At 41.9% G+C, this 21,731-nt stretch overlaps 1 protein-coding gene across 3 annotated transcripts in view; it reads left to right on the top strand.

Moving 5' to 3' along the window:
• ESRRG (estrogen related receptor gamma) overlaps positions 1–15,666 on the top strand; it is a 363,399-nt gene extending 347,733 nt beyond the window's left edge. For all 3 annotated transcript variants that reach the window (XM_088532075.1, XM_088532066.1, XM_088532058.1), the window contains exons 6-7: positions 1,829–2,098; positions 11,943–15,666. In XM_088532075.1, coding sequence (XP_088388201.1) covers positions 1,829–2,098; positions 11,943–12,187 — 515 coding nt within the window. In that variant the 3' untranslated portion in view covers positions 12,188–15,666. The remainder of the gene's footprint in view (positions 1–1,828; positions 2,099–11,942) is intronic.
• The last annotated feature ends 6,065 nt before the right edge of the window (positions 15,667–21,731 follow it).

Genomic DNA, 21,731 nt, shown 5'->3' with positions numbered 1-21,731 from the left:
ATTAATGCGTCCTGAAACAGCGTTTGTATTAATCAGGCAGATAAGAAAAATTGGATGCCTGCACCCTCATGACAACCGTAAAAGTGCTGGCCCTGATAAAATCGTGGATGGACCTCAATAAAAAAGTTCCTCCTTCCACTCAATAAACTAATCATCCTGCTTTTAATTATTCGGCAGAAAGATGTGTGGAGATTGGAGAATGTGTAAATCTATTTACTAACAGCAGTGTCTGGGAGGGAGAATAGGGCTGTCACAGGACGGTGCTGCAGGCTACGTTCTCTGTCCATCTGCTGCTGCAGAAAAACTGGTCTTGAAAGATGGGGAAGGAACAGAAATGCTGAAGCTAATTGAAATCATGAAATCCTCCTTATAATCTTTCAAATGATTATTTCTTCTCCATTTCCCTCTTACTTATTTTAATCACAGATGCATTATTTTCCATTGTCACCTCTTCAAAAGATTCCTGTTGTTGGCTCGTTTTTTGATGTTTTTTTGAGGCAGAGAGCTACAGTTCTGTCGCAAGACACAAAAGACAGAATGAGAAAATGAAAACAAATAAGAAAGGGAAAAAGAGAGAGATAGGAAGCGTGCAGCAAGTTTTATATTTCCTTTTTTTATGGATGCCTGGTGGTTTGGATGTGGTTTTTTATTGTATGAGTTTTGTTGCTTAGCGCTTACAGAGAAAATCTTGTCTGGAGTAGATGCCTTGTACGTTTACTAGTTTATGATGTATTCCTATGTGATTGTAACTCCTCGCTTTCAGAACAAACAAAAAATGCATTTAAGTGTGATGGAACAGAAAAAGAATGTTCTTACAGCAAGAACCATGTCAAAGAATATGTAAGCAGCTCCATAAACAACTAAATGGAAGCCTCAGACATGTCTTAAGACCCCTCAAGAAAAGCTTGACTAATCCCCTTTGATGATTTTATTAAGTGCTTGTGGTTGACGGTGCCAACTGGCAAACTACTGCATTTCACCAGCAGGCCAGGAAATCGCATCCTCTCCCATATTGTTCTGCAGCTCCTAGTGCGGCTGGGATATTAGCAGTTTGATATAATAAATTAAGAGGTACTGTAAACGAGAGCCTGGAAAGGTAAGGCAATAGAGACGTTTGCCCCTAGTGATCCTATTAGCACAGAGAGCAGGGGATGGAAAAAAAGGAAGCAAACCTTAAATTCATTAAGGAACATTTATTAAATTTTCACTGTCAGTCACAGAAATGATAGTGTGACCACTATTTGCTCGGCACTTCAGCGTGCCATCCTGTTGCTTCAATAAGTGCAGGAGAGGCAGGAGGTATTGCAGGAGGAATCCTTTAGCATCCTTTCTGAAGAGGGTAGGTGCTACTTCTCTTTACATCCCAGCTAAAGTTCAAATACCCTTTGCTGCTTTGTGATAGTCACCCTAATTCTATTAACGTGTCCAGTCTTCCCTCTCCCCCAGTTACCCTCCTCGGTTCACGATAATGTGGCCAGAGCCTCACAGTACCAGGTGCTACAGCTCAGACTGAATAGTTCAGAGCTAGGGCGATATCCTACAAACTCCAGACTGTAGCTGTAATACTCCCTCAAATTAATAATTCCTACAGAAAGAGCCTACAAATCCGTACTTGTTCTTAACCTTTGGTGCTACTTAGAAAACCTTTGATTTTAAATTACTATCTTTCCTGTACTAGAGTGAGGAGGGGAGACACAGGAGCAGAAGGAAGAATAAGAGGGTAGATGCATGTTGTATAACGTGGAGTTTATATAAAAAGAAAAGGAGAAACATTTTGACAAATCTAAACCTGCTTAATATTTTTCCCACATATTTTTTTCCTGTGCAGGATTCTCCACTTTGTCTCTAGCTGACCAGATGAGCCTTCTGCAGAGCGCCTGGATGGAGATTTTGATTCTGGGTGTTGTATACCGGTCGCTTTCTTTTGAGGACGAGCTTGTATATGCTGAAGATTATATTATGGATGAAGACCAGTCCAAATTGGCGGGCCTCCTCGACCTGAACAACGCCATTCTGCAGCTGGTGAAGAAGTACAAGAGCATGAAGCTGGAGAAGGAAGAGTTTGTCACCCTCAAAGCTATAGCACTTGCTAATTCAGGTTGGCAGCGTGGCAGCATGGCTGCTACATTTTTCATATGTCCCTTCTTCTCCTCTCCATAATGCCTCCTGCATGCTTGTTTTAAACATGGTGTAGAATAAGCAAGCGCTAATCGTGCCTTAGGTAACAGCGCCTCGCAGTCTAAAAGGCAACAAACAAAGCAGTGCAAACTGAAGAAGAGCTCTCTGGTTCGAAGTAATTGTGGAATCTGTTCCTCGGGGAGACCAGAATAATGCACTGGATGATTTGGAGAGTATTTCACAGGCAGAGATCCTTTCAAATGAATATAGATGTTGTTTCCCTAAATCCATTCCATAATCCAGACAAGTCTAATCATCGCAGTTAAAATGAGCAGAAAGGATGGCTGCACAAGTGTGTGCTGTATACGTTCTCCTTAAATACAGCTCCTGATTTATGTGCTAGGGGGAATTCAGCATATGGGTGGAGGGAGGAAATTCTTACTTAGTCTCACGAGGGCCGCCCCTTACCTCTGCTGTTATGGTAATACCTCTGCTTTTATGATCCTCTACTTCTATGGCAGTGCTTCTCCAGAAATTATTACCTGTGCAGATGGGGTTAAAAATCTCAGAAACAATTTTTTTTTTCTCCTGCATTTGAATTTAAAAGTGCTGAGGCAGTGAATAGTGTCTGATAAGTAAAAATCGTTTGTGCTTTGTTGTTTTTCCTTTTGTGTCTCCTTAATGCTTTATTGTGGTCTTAAGTCCCTTCTAGCATTTGCATAAAGTTCACGATAGATCCCTCTTTAATGACGTGCCGATCATTAGATACCTGTGTGTCAATAACATTCTCTGATGCTATGTTCCATTGACAGTCACACCGTGCCCCTCCATCTGCTTTTGTTTTGACCCTATCTTTGAACTTTATCTTGGTTGCTGGCCAGTAGTTTTCCCTTTAATTACAAGAAGGAAACTGTCAATAAAATCTGTTAAATGGGATGCAATGAGTGGCTTGAATGGGCGGACGGCTATTTGTTCAAATTCTGCAGCATTCAAGGTATTGACAGTTTGTTTTCTGGGGCCATATGTGACGATCAATCTCAGGCTGGGCTCAGCCGCGCTGAAAAATGAAAAACCAGATTGCTTTTGCTTACTTGTGGATGACGACTTGTGATTTGGCGCGGTCCTAGCGAGATGAGACCTTCTGCCCAAATTGCCCCCCTGAGAGCTGGGACGCGTGACTGTTTTTAGAAATAATTTTTTAATTGATTTTGTAATTAACAGTTCATCTACAATATTGATGCGTGAATCCTCAGATTGATAGGAGGGAAATTGTTTTCAACAATGAAGTTGTACTTTCCTATTTGTCTTTGTAATGTGATTTAGCGCTCTGCATTTTTAATTGGAAATATAATTCACAAACATGCAAAGCCAAAATGCTATTAGTTTCTTTGTAAAATACTCTCCACCCCACTAACTCTATCCTTAGTTTTAGAATACAGAATACAGCTTTATTTATAGAACCAAAAAAAAAAAAATGCTGAAACACCCCTGGAGAGGAAGATCAGGGTTTTGGGGGGAGGTTTATTTATTTCTGACCAATCTAAATATACACCTAAAAACACTATACAGCTGCAGGAAGGAATTTTCTCAGGATTGTTCATGCTCAGCGAGCAGAACAAGAAAGTTATCGGAAAGTAGGAGTCTAAAGCAAAAAGATCCTGTATTTGCATTTTTTAATTCTGTAATTCAAAGGCTGATTTAGAAGTATTTCTACAACTGAAAAGGAAAAGAGGATAGAATGTAAGGTGAAGGTGTTAGATAACACTAACACCTTTTTTGTTTTTTCCCCAGATGTGCAGCATTTAAGCAATAATAATATAAAAAAGTTTAGGCATGCATGCTACATAGAGCTTGTCAAAATCATCCGCAGCTTTAAAAACTTCACTGGGAATTACAACCAGGATAATGTCAGAGATAGATAAATACAATTCAGTGTACTGAAAAATTAGGGCACATCTAAGTGAAAATATTTCCTTCTCTCATCTGAATAGAAACAAAACTGCTAGTTTAAAATGAAACTATTGCAAGGAAGAGTTAAAAGAGCAGCCCATCTGTTTAGCACCTATTTGACTCCTTCTTCAACAGTATCTTTTGACTGCTGACATGAAACATTTCAGTTCCAGTTTGTACATGCAGCAGATATCAAACCTCTACCAGTAACTACACTAACATGTAGGTGTAAAATAGCACCTGCAGAATTGCAGGCCATTAGAGCTGAACAGACCCCTAGTGTTTCACTTTACAAATGCTGCTAAAATTACAATCCAGCTGTAAAACCACAAAGATAATTTATTTTTACATAACTATGAACTTGATTAATGAAAATGCAGCGAAAGCCAAAAAATGAAGTAAAATACCAGTATAAAAACAATAAGTTAGTGATTCATGGTTAGATATATTTTGTTGCTACATCTGCTGTCTTCAAAAACTTCTAATGTTACTCCACTATGTATTTTTCCAGCTTAGAATAAATCAACTTGTTTTATAGCTGTGGAGAGGAGAGATGAAGTATAAAGAGAAATTCTTGCCCATTTCAGACATTGCTGCCATATCCATGCTGTCTAATAAGATTCCCAGGCTAACCCTGGTGTAAATAGTAGATGAAAGTGGTCTTATGGCACTGGACCTCTGTTAGTGATTTATGATACAGTGTCCTGTTATTTTCTGCTGCTATATAGGAGCATTTGCTGGTACGTAGGAGCAGAAAAAAAGAAATTGTGGGTTGTCTTAATATCAGTTTTATTTTGTTAAAGTAAGTAGCACAAGCTTTGTCTTGGCCAGCACATTTCAGTATCATGAAATGAAAATACTCCAAATAATAACTTTTCTTTCAGCCTATGTAGTCCACTAGTTCAAAAGCTGAGATGGTTCTGCCGTTTGGTTTCCAAAACATGGGGTCGAGATGCTGCTTTGCAGGGAACATGCAGACAGCTGTTTTCAAAGGGTCCCTTTGCAGTGTTTACCAGCACCACTCGGCATATGGAAGTTTTCAGCAATGCAGAAGGTGTCGGCTTTACTTATAGTCAAATGATATCAAATGGCGTGTATACAGAGTCTGGAAAGTTTAAATACATACATTATATATGTGTATGTATGTATATGAGAGAACAAATGTCATATAGCTGTTTGAGTCCCGACTACTGGAAAGGTTACACAGCCATGATTTCAGCAGTTATTCTGGTGCTGAATATGGGATTTATCTGGTCAGTTTTAGACATCTGAGTTGATTCAGTAGTAACTAACTAATGCACCGTTGTGCCCGAGCACTGGAGCAGACTCTCTTGCCACAGCCCAGTGCTGCAGTGTCCTGGTTCCTTCCGTTGCTTCTGTCCCCAAGGGCAGGCAGGTGCCGGGAAGCTGCTGGGTGCGGATGCCCCATGTAGCACCTCGCCCTGCCCGAATGGAGCAGCCTGGCCCTGCTGAGCGCAGGGAGTCGGCCCTGAGCGCTTCCCAAAACACGCACGTGCCGACCCCTCCTCGAGGGGACGGGAAGGAGGAGTCCCACGTGCGCCCGCCGTCCCACGCGCTGCAGATGACCCGCTCATCTCCCTCGCGCTAGCAGAGGCTCTCGGGTGCCGACGAGGCAGCGCGGAGCAGGGGGCTGCAGCCGAGCAGTTCTGGAATTGCCTCATCAGGAAGGACTGTGCTGGGCCTGCAGGGCAAGGGGTGCAAAAGGGCTCCGGAGTCATCACCGGGAGCAGATTGCTAAGAAAAGCTCAGTTCCCATCCAAGAACTAAAATAAATAACAGCAGTGTCAAAATACATCAGCGCGTTCGAAAGCCTGGCCTTTGTGTCTCTGCCTAGTAGGCTGCTGGGATCTGGAAAAACTTGATCCAGGTGTAGATGCTAAGTGCTGAAAGCCAAGCGGCTGCAGTGTTGAAAATGTAACACTAAGGCTTGAAACTGGTCCCTCTTACTATTTGTCTCTTAAAAAAACAAAAAGTGCTTTTGGTAGCAAAGGAGAGAGCTTGCAGGAGCACTTTTGCTTGGTGACACACTGGAAGCCGGGTCAGCATGGATGCTGGGAAAGTTTCACAATCATCAATCCTTCTAAAAAATGCAGTTCTAACTTAAAACTTTGATAGCTTTCCAGGCACCAGAAAAAATGTACTCAGAAAACCAGGATGTTATTGCTAAATAGTATTTTCATAGTAGAAATAGGAGACGTTAATTGGTAGAACCCTATGGACTGCTTATTCCACAGGACGTATATCAGCTTTGTTCTCAGTATAGACTGTGGTTTCTCATATATATTTAGTTCCTAATAATGTCTTTTTTTTTTCATTTTATTTAGTCAGCTTTCTGTATCTTGTTAGTGTCAGAATTCATGACTAAAATATATCTGTCATGAAGAGGTGCATATATACGCACGGGTGGGTGTGTCACTGGTATGTTATTACTGTTTATTTTGCCAGATATAAGCAGCAAGATTTGTTAACTTTGATTTATCATCCTCTGCAAAGAGTGGTATGGCATAGAAATGAATTAAATGAAAAGGCAATTGCTGGTGTGATCAGAGTTTCCTGTTGCATGAACGCAGGTTTTCCCTCATACTCTGCTTCCGTATAATCAGACAGATGCGCCCCACAACTCCTGGAGAAGGGAATTTGCCACTTTTCAGGAAAACTTGGAGACACTTCTCTGTCTGAGAGGGGCAGCATGACGCCCGTTTCCCGTGTCGGCAGCTGGAGCCGGGCTGAGCGGAGCGAGGCCGAGAGGCCTCCCCACGGGAGAGGAGCCGCCTGCCCCCGAGCCCGGCAGCCCCAGGGCTCCGCTGCGGCTGCCAGGGCCCGCTCTGTGCAGGCCAGGGAATTGCTCCCAAATCCCCTCGCGGGGTCGGGAAGCGGCCGCGCGCAGCCGCCCCTGCTCCCCGCGGCTCCCCGGCTCCGCCGAGCAGTAAAACTGTGGCCCTCTCTGGTTATTACGGCAATTATCCGGAGCCTGTAGTGGATGAAAAGGGCTTTGAAACGTTCATTTGGCATTTGCTTTTCTCTGGTATCTTATCTCTGTCAGGCAATTTTGCCTTTCCGGAGTTTTAGTAGCCTTCTCAGTAGGCATTTGAACAAATTGCGTATTATGCAATTTGTTCTGCATTGCTGGAATATTTCCTTATTCATGGCACTCACTGTAGTGGAAAGTAAACCCTTTCAGGAATAAAAGGTGGTTTACAGTGTTTTAGCTTACCATATATATATATAGCTATATACATAACCTGTATATATATAACTTTATTACCTTATATATATATATGTATGTATAACATAATATAAGCTAACACACCATAAAGCACCTTTTTATATATTTATATACATGTGAGATATGTATATATGTATTTGTAGTGTTTTCAGTTCCGTTTATGGTTAATCCAATCACTTCCTGAAATAAACAGGTGTGTCCTACAAATTCGTTTCTTTTCTTACTGCATCTTAGTCCTACCATATTCTAGATAGTATTTTGAGGATTCAGTTTTCATGTCTCTCCTTAAAAGTTGGCTGAACAGTGCAATCTGGACTAAGCTTTTCTGTTAGTTTTATAAGCCTCTGTTTTACATTTTTAGATGCCACTGCTCATAACCACTAAGGACAAGGAATTCTTAATTTATTTTTCCTTAATTTTCAACACATACTATGATTGATCTGCCTGTTTCCAGTGGAATAATCTGTTTTTCAAACCTTTTGCTATAATCTTTTGCACAGAAAAATACTGTTTGTCTATGCATTTGTCTCCAGATCAATCACGCTGACTGCAGCAAATAGTTCTGTTCAGGAAGGATACACAAAGAGATTATCAAAATTATATATAGTTGTTGATATTGAATAGAAAGGACTAAAGGAAATATCTGAGACAAATGCGATTCTAGACTGGAAAGGATGGGAATTGCTGAGTGAGGCACCAAGATTTGTTATACAGGACTTCCATGGTTTTCTTCTGTCATAAGCAACATACTTTCCAAAAGTGCTGTCACTGTGTTATTTTTTCATAGAAATTAGATGTAAGCGCAATATGGGCAAAAACACAAGCTTTCCCATGGAGATTTGTCATATATTTCAGGCAAAACAGGCAGGAATTCTGTAATTCTGAGAACAATTCACCCCTGAGTAAACACTGGTGATTTCTGTAGGGTTTTTTGGCTTGTCAGCACCAAATAGATAATGAATTCCTCTTACTTGAGATGTAATTATTTGAGATTAGGATTCTATTGCCCTTAGGTAAAGCAAAGCCCATTTGGTTTCCATTCTTACTCTTCATCTCATCCATTTTTTTTCAAGGATATGTAGGATTTTAACGTCCTAAACTGGTTTATCCATTTCCAGTTTGAGGACTGCTCAGCTCTGCGGGATGGCGGTGCCGCAGGGATTGCTGTCCCTCGGGCAGCTCGCCCTGCCTGTTGCTCTTTGCCTCTCTGATGTGCTTTGCCAGCTCCTCGGTGTGTGCACTGTGCTCGCTGCTGCTTGCTTCCCTGTCATCAGTCCTTGCTTTGCACTGCCTGAATTTCCTGGCTTGAAAAATACTTCATTTGAGACCCCTGGGTTTCCCCCATTTTCTTCTTAGTGACATTGTGTACCCAAGCAGTACAAACATGCCAGACTCCAACTTTGCTCAGAGCAGTGTGTGGAGAGATCACCTTGCCTTCATTTCAGGTGCTTTCCAAACTCCAGCTAGTCTTCCCACTTCGTGATATGCTCTAAATAGCTCTGGGTCACTAGATATTCGTGTTCTGTATTTGACATAAAGTTTGAATTTTAATCAAGGTCTGTCGTAATTGCAGTTTGCATCTGGACCTTGCGGTTTGTCTTCTCGGATGGAAAGTCTGATCTTCTCTCATTTCTGTAGTTCTCTTCCATTTCACCCACCTCGACTCCTTTTTTTTTTTTTCAGGCCATTTAAGATCAAATCGTCCTTGTTTTCAAACAGCATTTTCAAATGACCCTGTTTAAGCTCATCCTTAATATAGGCAATGTTTTTAAAATGCCTAAGGCCTTGCATCTGGGTGTAGATTTCCTCAGGATATTACTGGCGTACATTCTAATAGTAAGTCATCCACATTGACTACAAAGGCATAAAAAACACCTATTTTTTTTTCCTAATTTAGGAAGAACATTCAAATTCTTTGAACTTAACTTAGGATTCAACTTCGTATTGTCTGTGGAATTACTTCTTTACTGCTGAATTGTCACACAGACTTGGTGTTCCCTTAAATTATAGTGGATCTTTTTGACATTGCCATCTCTTACTAGTGTGGATGGGGCTTATCAGCAGTAAGCTAACCTGCTCTGAATTCAGTTCTACATCTGCCAGTCTGTAGTCACTGAACATATTTCTCTTTTCTTTTAGTTTTTTGTCTTTCTTTCCCCTTGGCTAGTTCAGCATTTTCAACCATTTTCCTTATTTTCAAAGGCAAACGCCTGAGGGATTAAGATCTACATCCGTTTAATATCAGGAATAAAGTGGAAGTCCAAACTGCAAGGCTAAAACTTGAAGAAGGATCTTTGTAGAGATTAATATTTTCCTGAGCAGTCTGTCAGCTGAATCATGGTCTAATTAAATAGCACAGATTTAGTGAGTTTGCATTTAAACATTAGCAAACCCTAGAATGGGTAAAGCTGAAATGAGTTTGAATCTTTTCTGTAAATGGGAAGTTAAATTATCATAGTAGTTTGATTAAATCATTTTTAAATCTTTCAAGCTAAATCACAATCTTAGAAGAATAGTTTGAAGTCTTAATCGCTGTTTGTGAGCGTCCCTCCCTCTGCTATTTCTTCTTACCTCATTCCCTGTAGCAGCTTTTCCGAAAGCTGTTTCCTAAGGCGAAGCCTTCCAAACTGGAGCACTGCTGGTCAGCAGAGCCCTTGCAGTTGGCCGCTGCTGAGTTGGCTGGTCTCGTTCTTGCCAGCTGCTGAACTGATCCCCAAGACAGCAGCAAACCTGTGAAGTGCTTCAGTGCTGCTGCACCGGCACGGGAGCAGCGGCTGCTTTTGCCCCCGCGGTGCCGCAAGGAGAGGGTAAGATCCCGTGTTCCAGGATGTTGCCCATCCGGTGGAAGAGTTCCAGAGCCTGGAGTGTAACAACAGCTGTGTCTTGGGACAGGTTTTGACTCACCTCCCACTCGTAGTTTTTCAGGGAGTATCTCTTCCTCTTTTCTCTCCTCGCTCAGTTTTGATGTAGGAAACGTGGAAAGGGTGGGTATTTCTGAGGGGCCAGGCCACGGTGCTCCTGTCCAGCTTGCAGAGTTGCTCAGCTCCTGTATGGACAATTTATTTGCTCTTTGCGTCTAAGTGAAGCGCAGTGACTGGACCCCGTGCTGAAGACATCAGCTACATTTGTGTGCACGTTACCATGTCTGTCAGGACGTGCCTGGCCTGATTCCATTCAGTCTGGAGGATAAATTCAGAAATTCAAAATTCAAGGATTTTCTCTTAGTGATACAGAAATGTCACTACTAGAAAAAAATCTAGAATAATAAAATATGTCTGAATTTGGGGAGCAGACTGACAGAAACTGGAGCTAGATTTTGCTACAGGTCGTGTTTCCCTATCTGCCTCTTCTCAAAGCTGTAGACTTTTTCTTCCCCAAAGGATATACTCTTGAGTTTCTCTGCTTTCAGGGCACCTTGTTGCGCAGTGTCGCATCCCCCGGCAGCGTGCGTCTTACTGCACGCTTCTTAGAGCAAGTATTCGCTAAGACTCAGAATTATTAAACATGTAAAATTCCCGTAGGACTCCATTATGTGTAATTAACAGATAAACTGTCATCAGAATCAATAAAACGTGTTAAATGATCCAAACTTGTATATAATTAAGTGTCTGTTTTAGAGCAAGAGCTGTAACTTTTTTTTTTCTTTTCAATTTGCACATTTGTTTTGAGAACAGAAGCTGCAGCAGTCTGGTTAACCTGTTACTTACTGGTTTGTTCTTATATGTTTATACTTGGAAAAGACAGCCTACCCGAATTACATGAGGAAACAGTTACGTATATTACGAAGAACTTATTTAGATATTTGAAGCAGGGGATGCAAAATTTGGCATCTGTGTTTTGCGGCGCTGTCAACGCAGTGATTCGGTGCGTGATGCTGCCTAGCGCAGGGGTGGGAAGCAGCGATAAGAGCAGCTTCTTGCTCATTATTCTGTTGGAGAAGAGGAGCTTTATTCCAAAACAAAACAAAATAAAGAAGAGATGCAAAGCAAGAGTTGGATTAGATGAAATTTTTAAGGGTATGGTCTGGTGATGCCAGGGGCTTACTGTTGCAGTCTCACCCTGAGTTTAGCCTGCGCAGTGTCACTCGTCCCTAGGACTTTCACTCCTGGCTGTGGTTACGGATGGCTTGTGCATCAGTTAGTGGCAATCCAGGCCTCAGCAGGAACTCACAATAAATACATTTTGGTGTGTTGCTTTGGGGAACACTGGCAGCTGTGGCCTCTGCGGGCTGTGGGCCATCCAAATTTTGGTAGCCCTTGGTGACCTGTTTCACTTCAGACTGTTCTTCCTCAGTTGCCTGCTTTGGGCCACATAAGTCTTTTCTGTGACAGTTACAGGGAAGTCACAGTCAGGGCTGCTCATCTGAAGCCGCTCAGCCTGGCCTCAGCCACGGCTCTCAGGGACATCTTCCTTCCTCATGTTTCTGCTCTTTAGGGGTTTTCAGTTATCTCTGTTGGATCCTTTCTTTTTACCTCACACTTCTATCGCCTTAATGCTTCCAGGTCAGGTAGCAGTTTAGTTTAGTTCCTCGTGTGCATTTGTCTAGGCTTGTTCGCTGCCAAAACTTCTCACCTGGAGAGGTGCGAAGCGTGGTGCTCAACCCCCCTGTTGCTCCTTTCTTTTGCAGACTCAATGCACATAGAGGACGTTGAGGCGGTGCAGAAACTTCAGGACGTCTTACACGAGGCTCTGCAGGATTACGAGGCCGAGCAGCACATGGAAGACCCACGTCGCGCGGGCAAGATGTTGATGACGCTGCCGCTGCTGCGGCAAACCTCCACCAAGGCCGTGCAGCATTTCTACAACATCAAACTGGAAGGCAAAGTCCCCATGCACAAACTTTTTTTGGAAATGCTGGAGGCCAAGGTCTGACTAAAGCATCATGGGCTTTCCCATCATGCACGTTTAAAAAAAATAAAAGGGAAAATAAACAGGATAATAATGGCAAAGAAACTTAGTGTTTAATTAAGAGAAAAATGACTGCACTGATATTTAGCAGCAAGACTGTGAAGCAGCTTTCAACTTTTTCTTCTGTGTCTTTCTGATGCAGTTTTTCTTTTCTTTTTCCTTTTCTCTCTTTTCCTTTCTGTTCTTTCCTTTCCTTTTTCCTTTTCTCTTTTCCTTTGCTGCTGAACTTTTTAAAAGAGGTCTCTAACTGAAGAGAGATGGAAGCCAGGCCTGCCAAAGGATGGAAATCCATAATATGGATGCCAGTGAACTTATTATGAACCATAATGTCCCCAATGACAAAGGAATCAAAGAGAGAACCATCGTACCTAGCAGTACAGTGCAACACGATGAACTGACTGAATGCAGTATTAGATTTCATAGGAGCAGTCTCTAATTAGACGACTAAGCGACGATGCATCGGCTGCTTCTTATCATTGCATTTTCCATCTAGATCAGTTACAGCCATTTGATTCCTTAATTGTTTTTTCAAGTCTTCCAGATATTTCTTAGGTTAGCTACAATGTAACTTTTTCAGGGAATAGTTTAAGCTTTATTCATTCATGCAATACTAAAGAGGAGAAAAAAAAATACTGCATTTTTGTGCTGGCTTGAACAATGATGAACAATAATGAAGGACAAATGAATCCTGAAGGAAGATTTTTTTAAATGTTTTGTTTCTTCTTACTAATGGAGATTTTTTTGTACCAGCTTTACCAGTTTTCAGCCATTTATTAATGTGGGAATTTATCTTACTAAAGCAATAGTTGAAGGGAAGGTGCATATTATCACGGATGCAATTTATGTTGTGTGCCAGTCTGGTCCAAAACATCCAGTTTCTTAACATGAGCTCCAGTTTATAACTAAATGTTCACTGACTCAAAGGATTAGATTACACCTACAGTATATCTGAGTAGTCTAACGTATAAAAACTCCATGTCAAATACCAATCTATAAAGGTGTTAGGAGACAGCGACTGTACAAAGGTGTAGTTGCTACAGGATTTCTAACTGCTTCAGTTGTAAACGAATGAGATACGGCCTGTTTGCAAAATTACAACCTCACACACACACACACACACACACACACACACAACCCCATGAACCAATAGTAGTTTAGAGGCAATAAGGCAAATGCCAATATTTGCAAAATTAAGAAATCAGAGTAGTAGACATCTGACCAAATTGAAGAATTAACACTTCTATACTTTATTTATTAATTTAGATTTTATTTTGTAAATTGCAATCTCAACAAGTAGCTAAACCGGTGTATGTGCTTTTCAACCAGTATTGTCACAGCATGAAAGTCAGTCAGTTTCAAGACTGTTACGAGGTGTAATCTAATGTATAAACCAATTAGATGCCCCCAGAAAACTACAGTCGCTAAATAACCAATAAACAGTAACCTCCATCAAATGCTATACCAATGTACCAGTGTTAGTAGCTGCTCCCTGTACTATGTGAACATCCTTATTCTATGTACACAGATGTAATTAAAATTGTAATCCTAACAAACAAAAGAAATGTAGTTCAGCTTTTCAATGTTTCATGTTTGCTGTGCTTTTCTGAATTTTTATGTTGCATTCAAAGACTGTTGTCTTGTTCTTCTTGTGGTGTTTGGATTCTTGTGGTGTGTGCTTATAGACACAGGGTAGAATTAGAGACAATATTGGATGTACAATTCCTCAGGAGATTACAGTAGTATATTCTATTCCTTACCGGTAATAAGGTTCTTCCTAGTAATAATTAAGAGATTGAAACTCCAAACAAATACTCGTTATGAACAGATACACATTGAAATCATAATATTTTCAAAACAAGGAATAATTTCTGTAACAGTTTATTATAGAATACCAATGTATAGCTTAGAAATAAAACTTTGAATATTTCAAGATTATAGATAAGTCTAATTTTTAAACGCTGTAAATATAGCTTTTATTCAATCATCTCTCAGATGTTGTTATTAACTCGCTCTGTGTTGTTGCAAAACTTTTTGGTGCGGACAAGTTTCCAAAACTATTGCTACTTTGTGTGCTTTAAACAAAATACAACGGGCTGATGCTACATCAGCCTTGTGCTAGAGAAAAACTGTGTATCTATCATTAGCTATATGGGACTATATTGTAGATTGTGTTTTCTCAGTAGAGAAGTGACTGTAGTGTGATTCTAGATAAATCATCATTAGCAATTCATTCAGATGGTCAATAACTTGAAATTTATAGCTGTGATAGGAGTTCAGAAATTGGCACATCCCTTTTTAAAAATGACAAAAAGAAAAAAAAAAAAAAACAACTCCTGGGAAAAAGGTGCTGATTCTATAAGATTATTTATATATGTAAGAGTGCAAAAAAAAAGTTTATTTTCCAGAAAGTTTGTGCAGGGTTTAAGTTGCTACTGTTCAAGTACACAATATATATATATAAATATATAATATAAATATTGTTTTTGCTGTATCACATTAAAGAACTTGGGCTTCAGGGTCAAAAGCCAATCAACTAAAAATATACAAAAACACAAAAAAAATGGAGATGTGTTAAAGGCACACGGTGCAAATAAATTTTAGTTTTCATTTTCAGTAATTTTTTGGAGCTGCAAAAGAACAAGTATCTCAAGACTGTAAGAACATTACCTGAAATATAGCTAAAAGCACTGCACGGGCTTTATAATATTGTTCATCTTAAACCTTGCTGGAGAAGAGTTCTTTCAAGACCACTTACTTAATGTGAAGTGTTGGGAAAATTTCAAAGGGTGTAAGTTTTAGCCATAACAATTTAATTTCTATTTTTGCTTCATTTTTTAATTTTTTTCTTATTTAAAGCAATATGATTGTGTAACTTCCAGAAGTTACACATTTGTTTCAATCAGATCAGATTGTTGTATTTATTCCACTATTTTGCATTTAAATGATAACATAAAAAGATATAAAAAATTAAAACTGCTATTTTTCTTATAGAAGAGAAAATGGGTGTTGGTGATTGTATTTTAATTATTTAAGCGTCTCTGTTTACCTGCCTAGGAAAACATTTTATGGCAGTCTTATCGTGCAAAGATCGCAAAAGGACAAAAAAAAATTAAACTGCTTATAATAATCCAGGAGTTGCATAATAGCCAGTAGTTAAAAAAAAAAGAAAAAAAGAAAAAAAAAGAAACAAAAACAAACATGTCTATAGCTGTAGATGGGCTTCACATCTGTATAGCAATCAACTGTATATTTTTGTGATGTGTATCATACCGTGTGCTCCAACCAATGTCCATTTGTGTAAATGTATTTATTTTATATTGTATATATTGTTAAATGCAAAAAGGAGATATGATTCTGTAACTCCAATCAGTTCAGATGTGTAACTCAAATTATTATGCCTTTCAGGATGATGGTAGAGCAATATTAAACAAGCTTCCACTTTTGATTGCTTTTATTTTATTTTTCCTGTTGTGGGGTTTTTTTGGTTTTATTTTGTTTTTCCAAGGAGGAGACACCTTTTGTTACTTCCATTCAGAGAGCAGCAAGCATTCTCCCTATTCCCTTAAAGTAGAATATGAGTATAAATAAATGCTATATAAAGCCTTGTCAGAATGAATTCCAGTGTGGTACAAGACATTTTGCATACTCTTAAATATGCAAAATGTCTCATAGCACATTAGAATGCAGTCTGACAGGCCTTTATATAGCACTTATTTAATCTTAAAGCATCTCCACATCAGCCTGCATTACTCAAAATCATTGCCTCTCCGTCAATGTCATAAAAGAAAACTTTCCCACTATTTTAAGACCGCGTTAACACCATCCAGGAGGACTCGTTCGCTTTCTCCCGCAGCAGCCGCGTCTAGCGCTCATTCCCTACTGTGAGAGACGCCTTCTGTGTGTGCTGGGCCCGGGGTTAGGAAGGTCTGTGCTATTTGATCCAGCGCCACAGGAGCGATGCTGTGGATGGGTGTTAATAGGAGCACCGATCAGTCTCACCGCGTTAGCGGGTCAAGCGACCTGGTGAAACGCGGCGCTAAGCGAGCGGCCTCGCGGCGCCTCACGGCGCGCAGGGCCGCAGCGCGGCCGGCCCCGCGGCGCGTGGACCCTCCATGGGGCTCGTGCGCTTTTCTAGCCCATCGCCACAGGATTTTGTCATGGTGGTTGCCAGCGTATCTGCCACCTTCGCTGCCAGCCGGCCTGTGGGGATGGGGCTGCCGCGCAGAGCGGCTCACAGGGGCGAGCGCAGGCCCATCAGCGCGGGCGCCTCTGCGCCCCCATTGCCTGCTCCTTTTACCCACGCTAGCAAGGGGATTTTTGAGGAACAGGAGTGGCAGAAAGTTCAAACGTGTGCGGATGCTTCAGAGGAGGTCAGGGTTGCTGTGCGGTGTTGACGCCGTACGTGCGCGTACACGCACAAGCATGCGTGCAGACAGGCATATGTACAGGCATACGTACACACGTGCAGAATTGTTTCCCTCTCCTTGCTAGTGCTCTGGTGCTTCAAAGCCAAACACAGCACCCGCTCTGAACGTACAAGTGAGAGGTGCTTTGACAGAAACTATTGCACACAAGGGGGAAAAGCACCAAAAAAGTAAGCGCAAACAAGGGCACTCTTAGCCTCCACACACAGGAGCGCATCTCCTCCACACTGAAATATTTTCACGTGCAATTAAAAAAATTGCATTTCTCTACAGCTTTTGATTGTAAGACCATGTGGCACAGGACAGTAGAGAAAAGGTTGTACGGGGAATATTTAGCGTGGCCACTTCTTGGGATGCAGCACTGTAGGATTTTTTTATGCGTGTGAGTGTGTGTGTCCTTTTTTTTTCTTTTTCTAAGACCACACAGTGTCCCTGCAGGAAAGCCAGAAAGGACATAGGAATCTGATGGAAACGTTTAGGTAGGCAGAAATGTTTCAATGGGCATCTGTGGGGAATTTGGCCAGGAGCACAAATCTCTCTAAACTATGAAAATAGCTACTAAATCTTTAAAGAAAAGGGGGAAAAAAAGAAAGAAAAGGGCTTGGGGCGGTGGCTTTAGTAGCTCAAGCAGCACGTCCTGCTACTAGCGCTCTCTGCGAAAGACCCAGGCTCCGGCTGCAGAAAGCTGCTCTGCTACGAGGAGGAGGTTGGCGGGCTGACAAAGTGCTCCGGCTGCGGATGTAGCTTATCAAGCTTATCAAGCGGTTCCCGTGCCCCATTTCCTCCTCCCCCCGAAACGCAACGAGCTACCCTGTGTACACAGCAGCATCGCTGGGCCACCATGGGTGCCTGCGCGGCCGCGGAGCGCCCCGCTCCTCCTCCTCCTCCTCCTCCTCCTGGCCCACGCTGCTCGCTGGCACGGCCGGCGCGCGCAAGCTGCCCGCTGCCGTCAGCGCTGATGCAAGAGGGGAACCTGCTGCTGAGCGGGGTGGCTACTAAATGGCGTGGGATTTCTCACGGGCTCCGAGTGTTCTTTGGAGCTTCCAAAAGCTCCGAGTCTTCTTTGGAGCATCCAGGTAACAGTCTTAACTGGATCTGACTTGGGCTCTTTTTTGAATGTGCGGTATGAAAGGGTCTGGCAAATGTCAATAAAAAAGTGCTCTGCTATGTGTTATGGTCCCTTCAGCTGATGCGTTTGTAAAAAAAAAAATACATAAAATAAAAGGATAATAATATCAAAAAATCATGCATCTACTGCCATGAAAATCATTCATCAATCAGCGCTGTTACACATGCAATTACATAGGCTGCTTAATACCTGATATCAACACTGCTCAAATACTAATAGAGGTTAAACAGATACTAAAAAAAAAAAAATAAAGACAGTGGATTCCAGGAGATAACATAGACACAGGAATGCTGTCCTCAGCGGCACAAACCCCATGGTGCATAGCTGCGTAGCTTCTTTAAGTGTCCCTCTGCAGCATCACTAATATGTATAATATCCTACTGAAAAATTCTGAAAAACACCTGAGATTTTTCGCCTATAGGCAGAATTGCAGGATTTTTTTTTTTGTTAACATTACCTGTTCTGACTCAAGAATTTCATCTGCTTTGAATTCCTACTCTATTTTTTTTAATGCCTTTGTTTATTTTTCTTAACAGCTTTTTCACTTGCACCTCTCCTTTGCATTTTGTCTCTTTGGTGTAAGGGAGGTCTCTCTGATTTCGCCTGGCACTTTGCTAATTAGTACATACTTCGTTATAGAGCCCGGCTGCTGTGGCTGCGTCACCTACCGTGTGTTCTCCCTGTCTGATAAGATGCTGATTGTGTGTCTGGATTGTCTCTCCTCTACTAGTCTATAAACTGCCTCCTCATGGTTGCTATAGAAGGGAAAAAAAAAGAGTAAACATAAAAAAAAGGAGTACATTTGTAAGAAATTGTACATTTGTAAAAGAAAAAAAAACAGTACAGGTATATTTGTTTGCTTTTTTAACATTTTTATGCACAAGAGTTCAAAAGTGTTTGCACTTTACATCCTGGACACACTAATCATCTCTATTTTGTTAAGATTAGAGGTTGCTCTTTCTTCGCATTCAGATGCCCAAGCCTAGTTCCGCGCAATCCCTGTTAATATAAGAAAGCAAGTGGCACTAGATTGATTACACACAGGATCTTATTATTAAGCAGAACAGAAAAGAAAGGAATTTCAAAATATAATCCTCCGCTCCCAGGAGTATTTGTCTTGTTCTCCATGAAGTTAAAGGTCTGAAATAATGTGCCCATCAGGAGCTCAATGTTGCATGTCCATGCCAGTTGGTCCAAGGGCTTGTTATGATGGTAATGACCTGCTGAAACGTGAGCTTTGATGGCAACAATACAATTGCTACCAGCTCACCCGCTGGGAGAAATATTTTATTATTGTCAAATGCCCTCCGCAGAGATTTGTTTTGCCTGTTCCTGTTTAAATTAAATTCAGAGCAGCACTGCATTATTATTTCTCCAGAGCATATTTGAAATAAACAACTAGTCTCCAAATTTAGGATTCCTGGTTAGTTTAAATTTTCTTATTAGCAGAAAAATTACAATAGGTGACAACATAGCTGCAGGAATATTATTATGGCAGCCATACAAGAGATTTACACACTGAGAGCATGGCCTAAAAGCACAAGAACTCCCTTCTACTTTACAAATGCCAGCCAAATTAATAATTAACTGTGCCATAAATTCTGCAGCCTTAAAGAATGATGTCAATGCTTTTCTGTGTCACACTAGAGAAATTTTGTCATAAGACTAAGTGGTCTTCTTTATAAAGAAGAGTGTGACTTATATGCAAAAAGCAGCCCAAGAAAACAGCCCTTGCCACTCCGCATCACGGCACCGAGTGAGCGACTGGCAGCGACTTCAGCGTCATTTACTGCTGCTTTCTCAAGGCAGGAGTCTGTCCTTGCGCCTGTGCAACAGAGCAGATTGGGTCGCGCGTTAAATGGGCCAGATTATCTCTTCCTCAAGCTGAAGAGACAGCGCTAAACCCTTTTTCATGTTATTTCCTTCAAAAGGGTTGGAGCCGCCGGGCGCTGAGGAGGGTCCTGAGGCCAGGACACAACCCCCTGCTCAGCTGCTCCAAACGTCCCCGGCCAGCAACAGGCAAACGAGCTCTGCAAACGCTGTGTGCGGCTCCTGCTCTGCGCCCCTGCTTTCCAGAGAGAGTTACAGAGCTAACAGGGCCAGTGAAAGGGGGTTAAAGGAAAAAATACCTTTAAATCACAAGAGCTTTAAAAATCGCACTCCTAACACTCTCCAGTTCAATTTACCATGCTCTATCTGATTTCACAGCTTCACTGGGAATGCCCACAAGGTGAGGGACTAGCAGTAAAAGGAAGTCAATAAGGGCACGATGCTCATATGAGGCTGCAAGGAAGTCACGAAAGTGCCAGTATTACTTGCCAGGGGTTAACTTTAGGTCTATACGGCTTCTCTGTGGCACTGAATGGAAAAAAACGTGTAACATCCTGAGCAGCTTCCTTTCTCATCGCTATCCTAATTTAAATTAAAATGTTAAAAAAATAAAGAAAAAAGAAAAGTCTGTCTCTGAATCCCCATGGACTTCTCTGTCTTCTGAAACAAAAACACTTCCTATGGCCGACCAGTCTGCTGCCAGATGGGCTTGCCAAGTACACAGGTCTCTCTTACCCTCATCTGAACCTTCCCTGAATAATTTGTCCATAATAAAAATGCCTTAATGAACCAGTGTCTCCGCTCCAAGGAGGCTGAGCTGTCTCGCTCCGCTCCGCTCCGCGCAGACCCGGCGCCTCCTCCTCGGGCAGGTCCCAGGGAGCACCACCGCCTTCCGCCTGCAGTTTGTCCCCCTCTGCTACTGAAGCAGTTTGCGAAGACCATTAGTGTCAATAAACAGTTCAGCTTAACTGTACCGTGGTTTAAAACAATCATAAAACAAATGATGAGAAAGAAGGACCCTCCCTCCTTAACCTCGTCATCGCTCCTTCTTCCCCTCCATTCACCTCACACTCTTCTATCACGCAGCAGCACTCTGGTATCAGTGCCATCCTGAAATAGCGAAATGACCTAAAACACTATTGCGATTTCCTGTGTACTGGACGCTTTGGGCTCATGATTCTGAAAAGAAAGTGTCAAGTGTTTGCTGCTTCCACTGGAATTAAGAGGGGAAATGACACAGTTCCTCCAGGAAACCCGCTGGAAATGGGTAGTCCAGGACCGGAGCAGCTCTGTGCTCAGGACCAGCCTGCACTTTTCTCCTCTTTGGAGAGAAATAACGGGAAGAGTGGCAGGAATTCTTCGAGGTTGACCCTAGGGAAGCTCGGGAAGAGAGGTTATGTGTAGTGTGGCTTCACTACACACTTGGTTTTGCCCCTTCTGCCCAGGCAGTCCCTGCAGTATATGTGAGGCTTCAGCCCTAACAGGTTTCTCCAGAACAGGGTGTCAGTCTCTTGTCTTTGAGTTGCAGTTTCCAGATGCTTCTGGTTTTGCCCATTCCCAGGAGAACAGCCCAGTTGCCAGTGTCTGGCTATGCCAGCAGCCACATATCCCTCGGGAGGACTGAGGTCAGCCAGGTACCGAAGCTTGGTCCTGGCTTGGTCCTTTACCTGCTCAAGGTACCAGGAAAGCCCTGGCACGAGCCTGGCTGACCAGGGCTGTGTCTGAGACACCAAGAGCCCACAGCAGCGCCAGCGAACTGGCCATGGGGCTCTCCTAGCGAGCAGAAATGGGGCAAATGAATAAAAAACACATGATACCCTCTGCAGGCTCTGTCCTCCTCCCTTTTGGTTACATGAACTTGCACAAGGCATTTACTGGCTGTTTTCCAAGTGTAAAGTGGAGGTAGTGCCCACATCCCACTAGCACTGTGGAAATTAATGAATTAATGAAATTAATGAATATTTGCAATGGCTGGTATTTTATATATATATTCCATCTTTTTTTTTGACAGAAAATAAATAAGTAAAAGAAACCCTGTTGTGGGAGGGAATAGGGAATAGCTTCTTGAGATCAATTCCCACACCATGAGGAAGCAGCAAAGGACATAGCAAGCTATAGCACTGTG

Source organism: Tinamus guttatus, unplaced genomic scaffold (assembly GCF_059628265.1).
Source record: "Tinamus guttatus ecotype Peru unplaced genomic scaffold, ASM5962826v1 Tinamus_guttatus_pri_ptg000033l, whole genome shotgun sequence".
NCBI lineage: Eukaryota > Metazoa > Chordata > Aves > Tinamiformes > Tinamidae > Tinamus > Tinamus guttatus.
The sequence above is the reverse complement of the archived record's forward strand: the minus strand, read 5'-3'. Positions and strand labels throughout refer to the sequence as shown.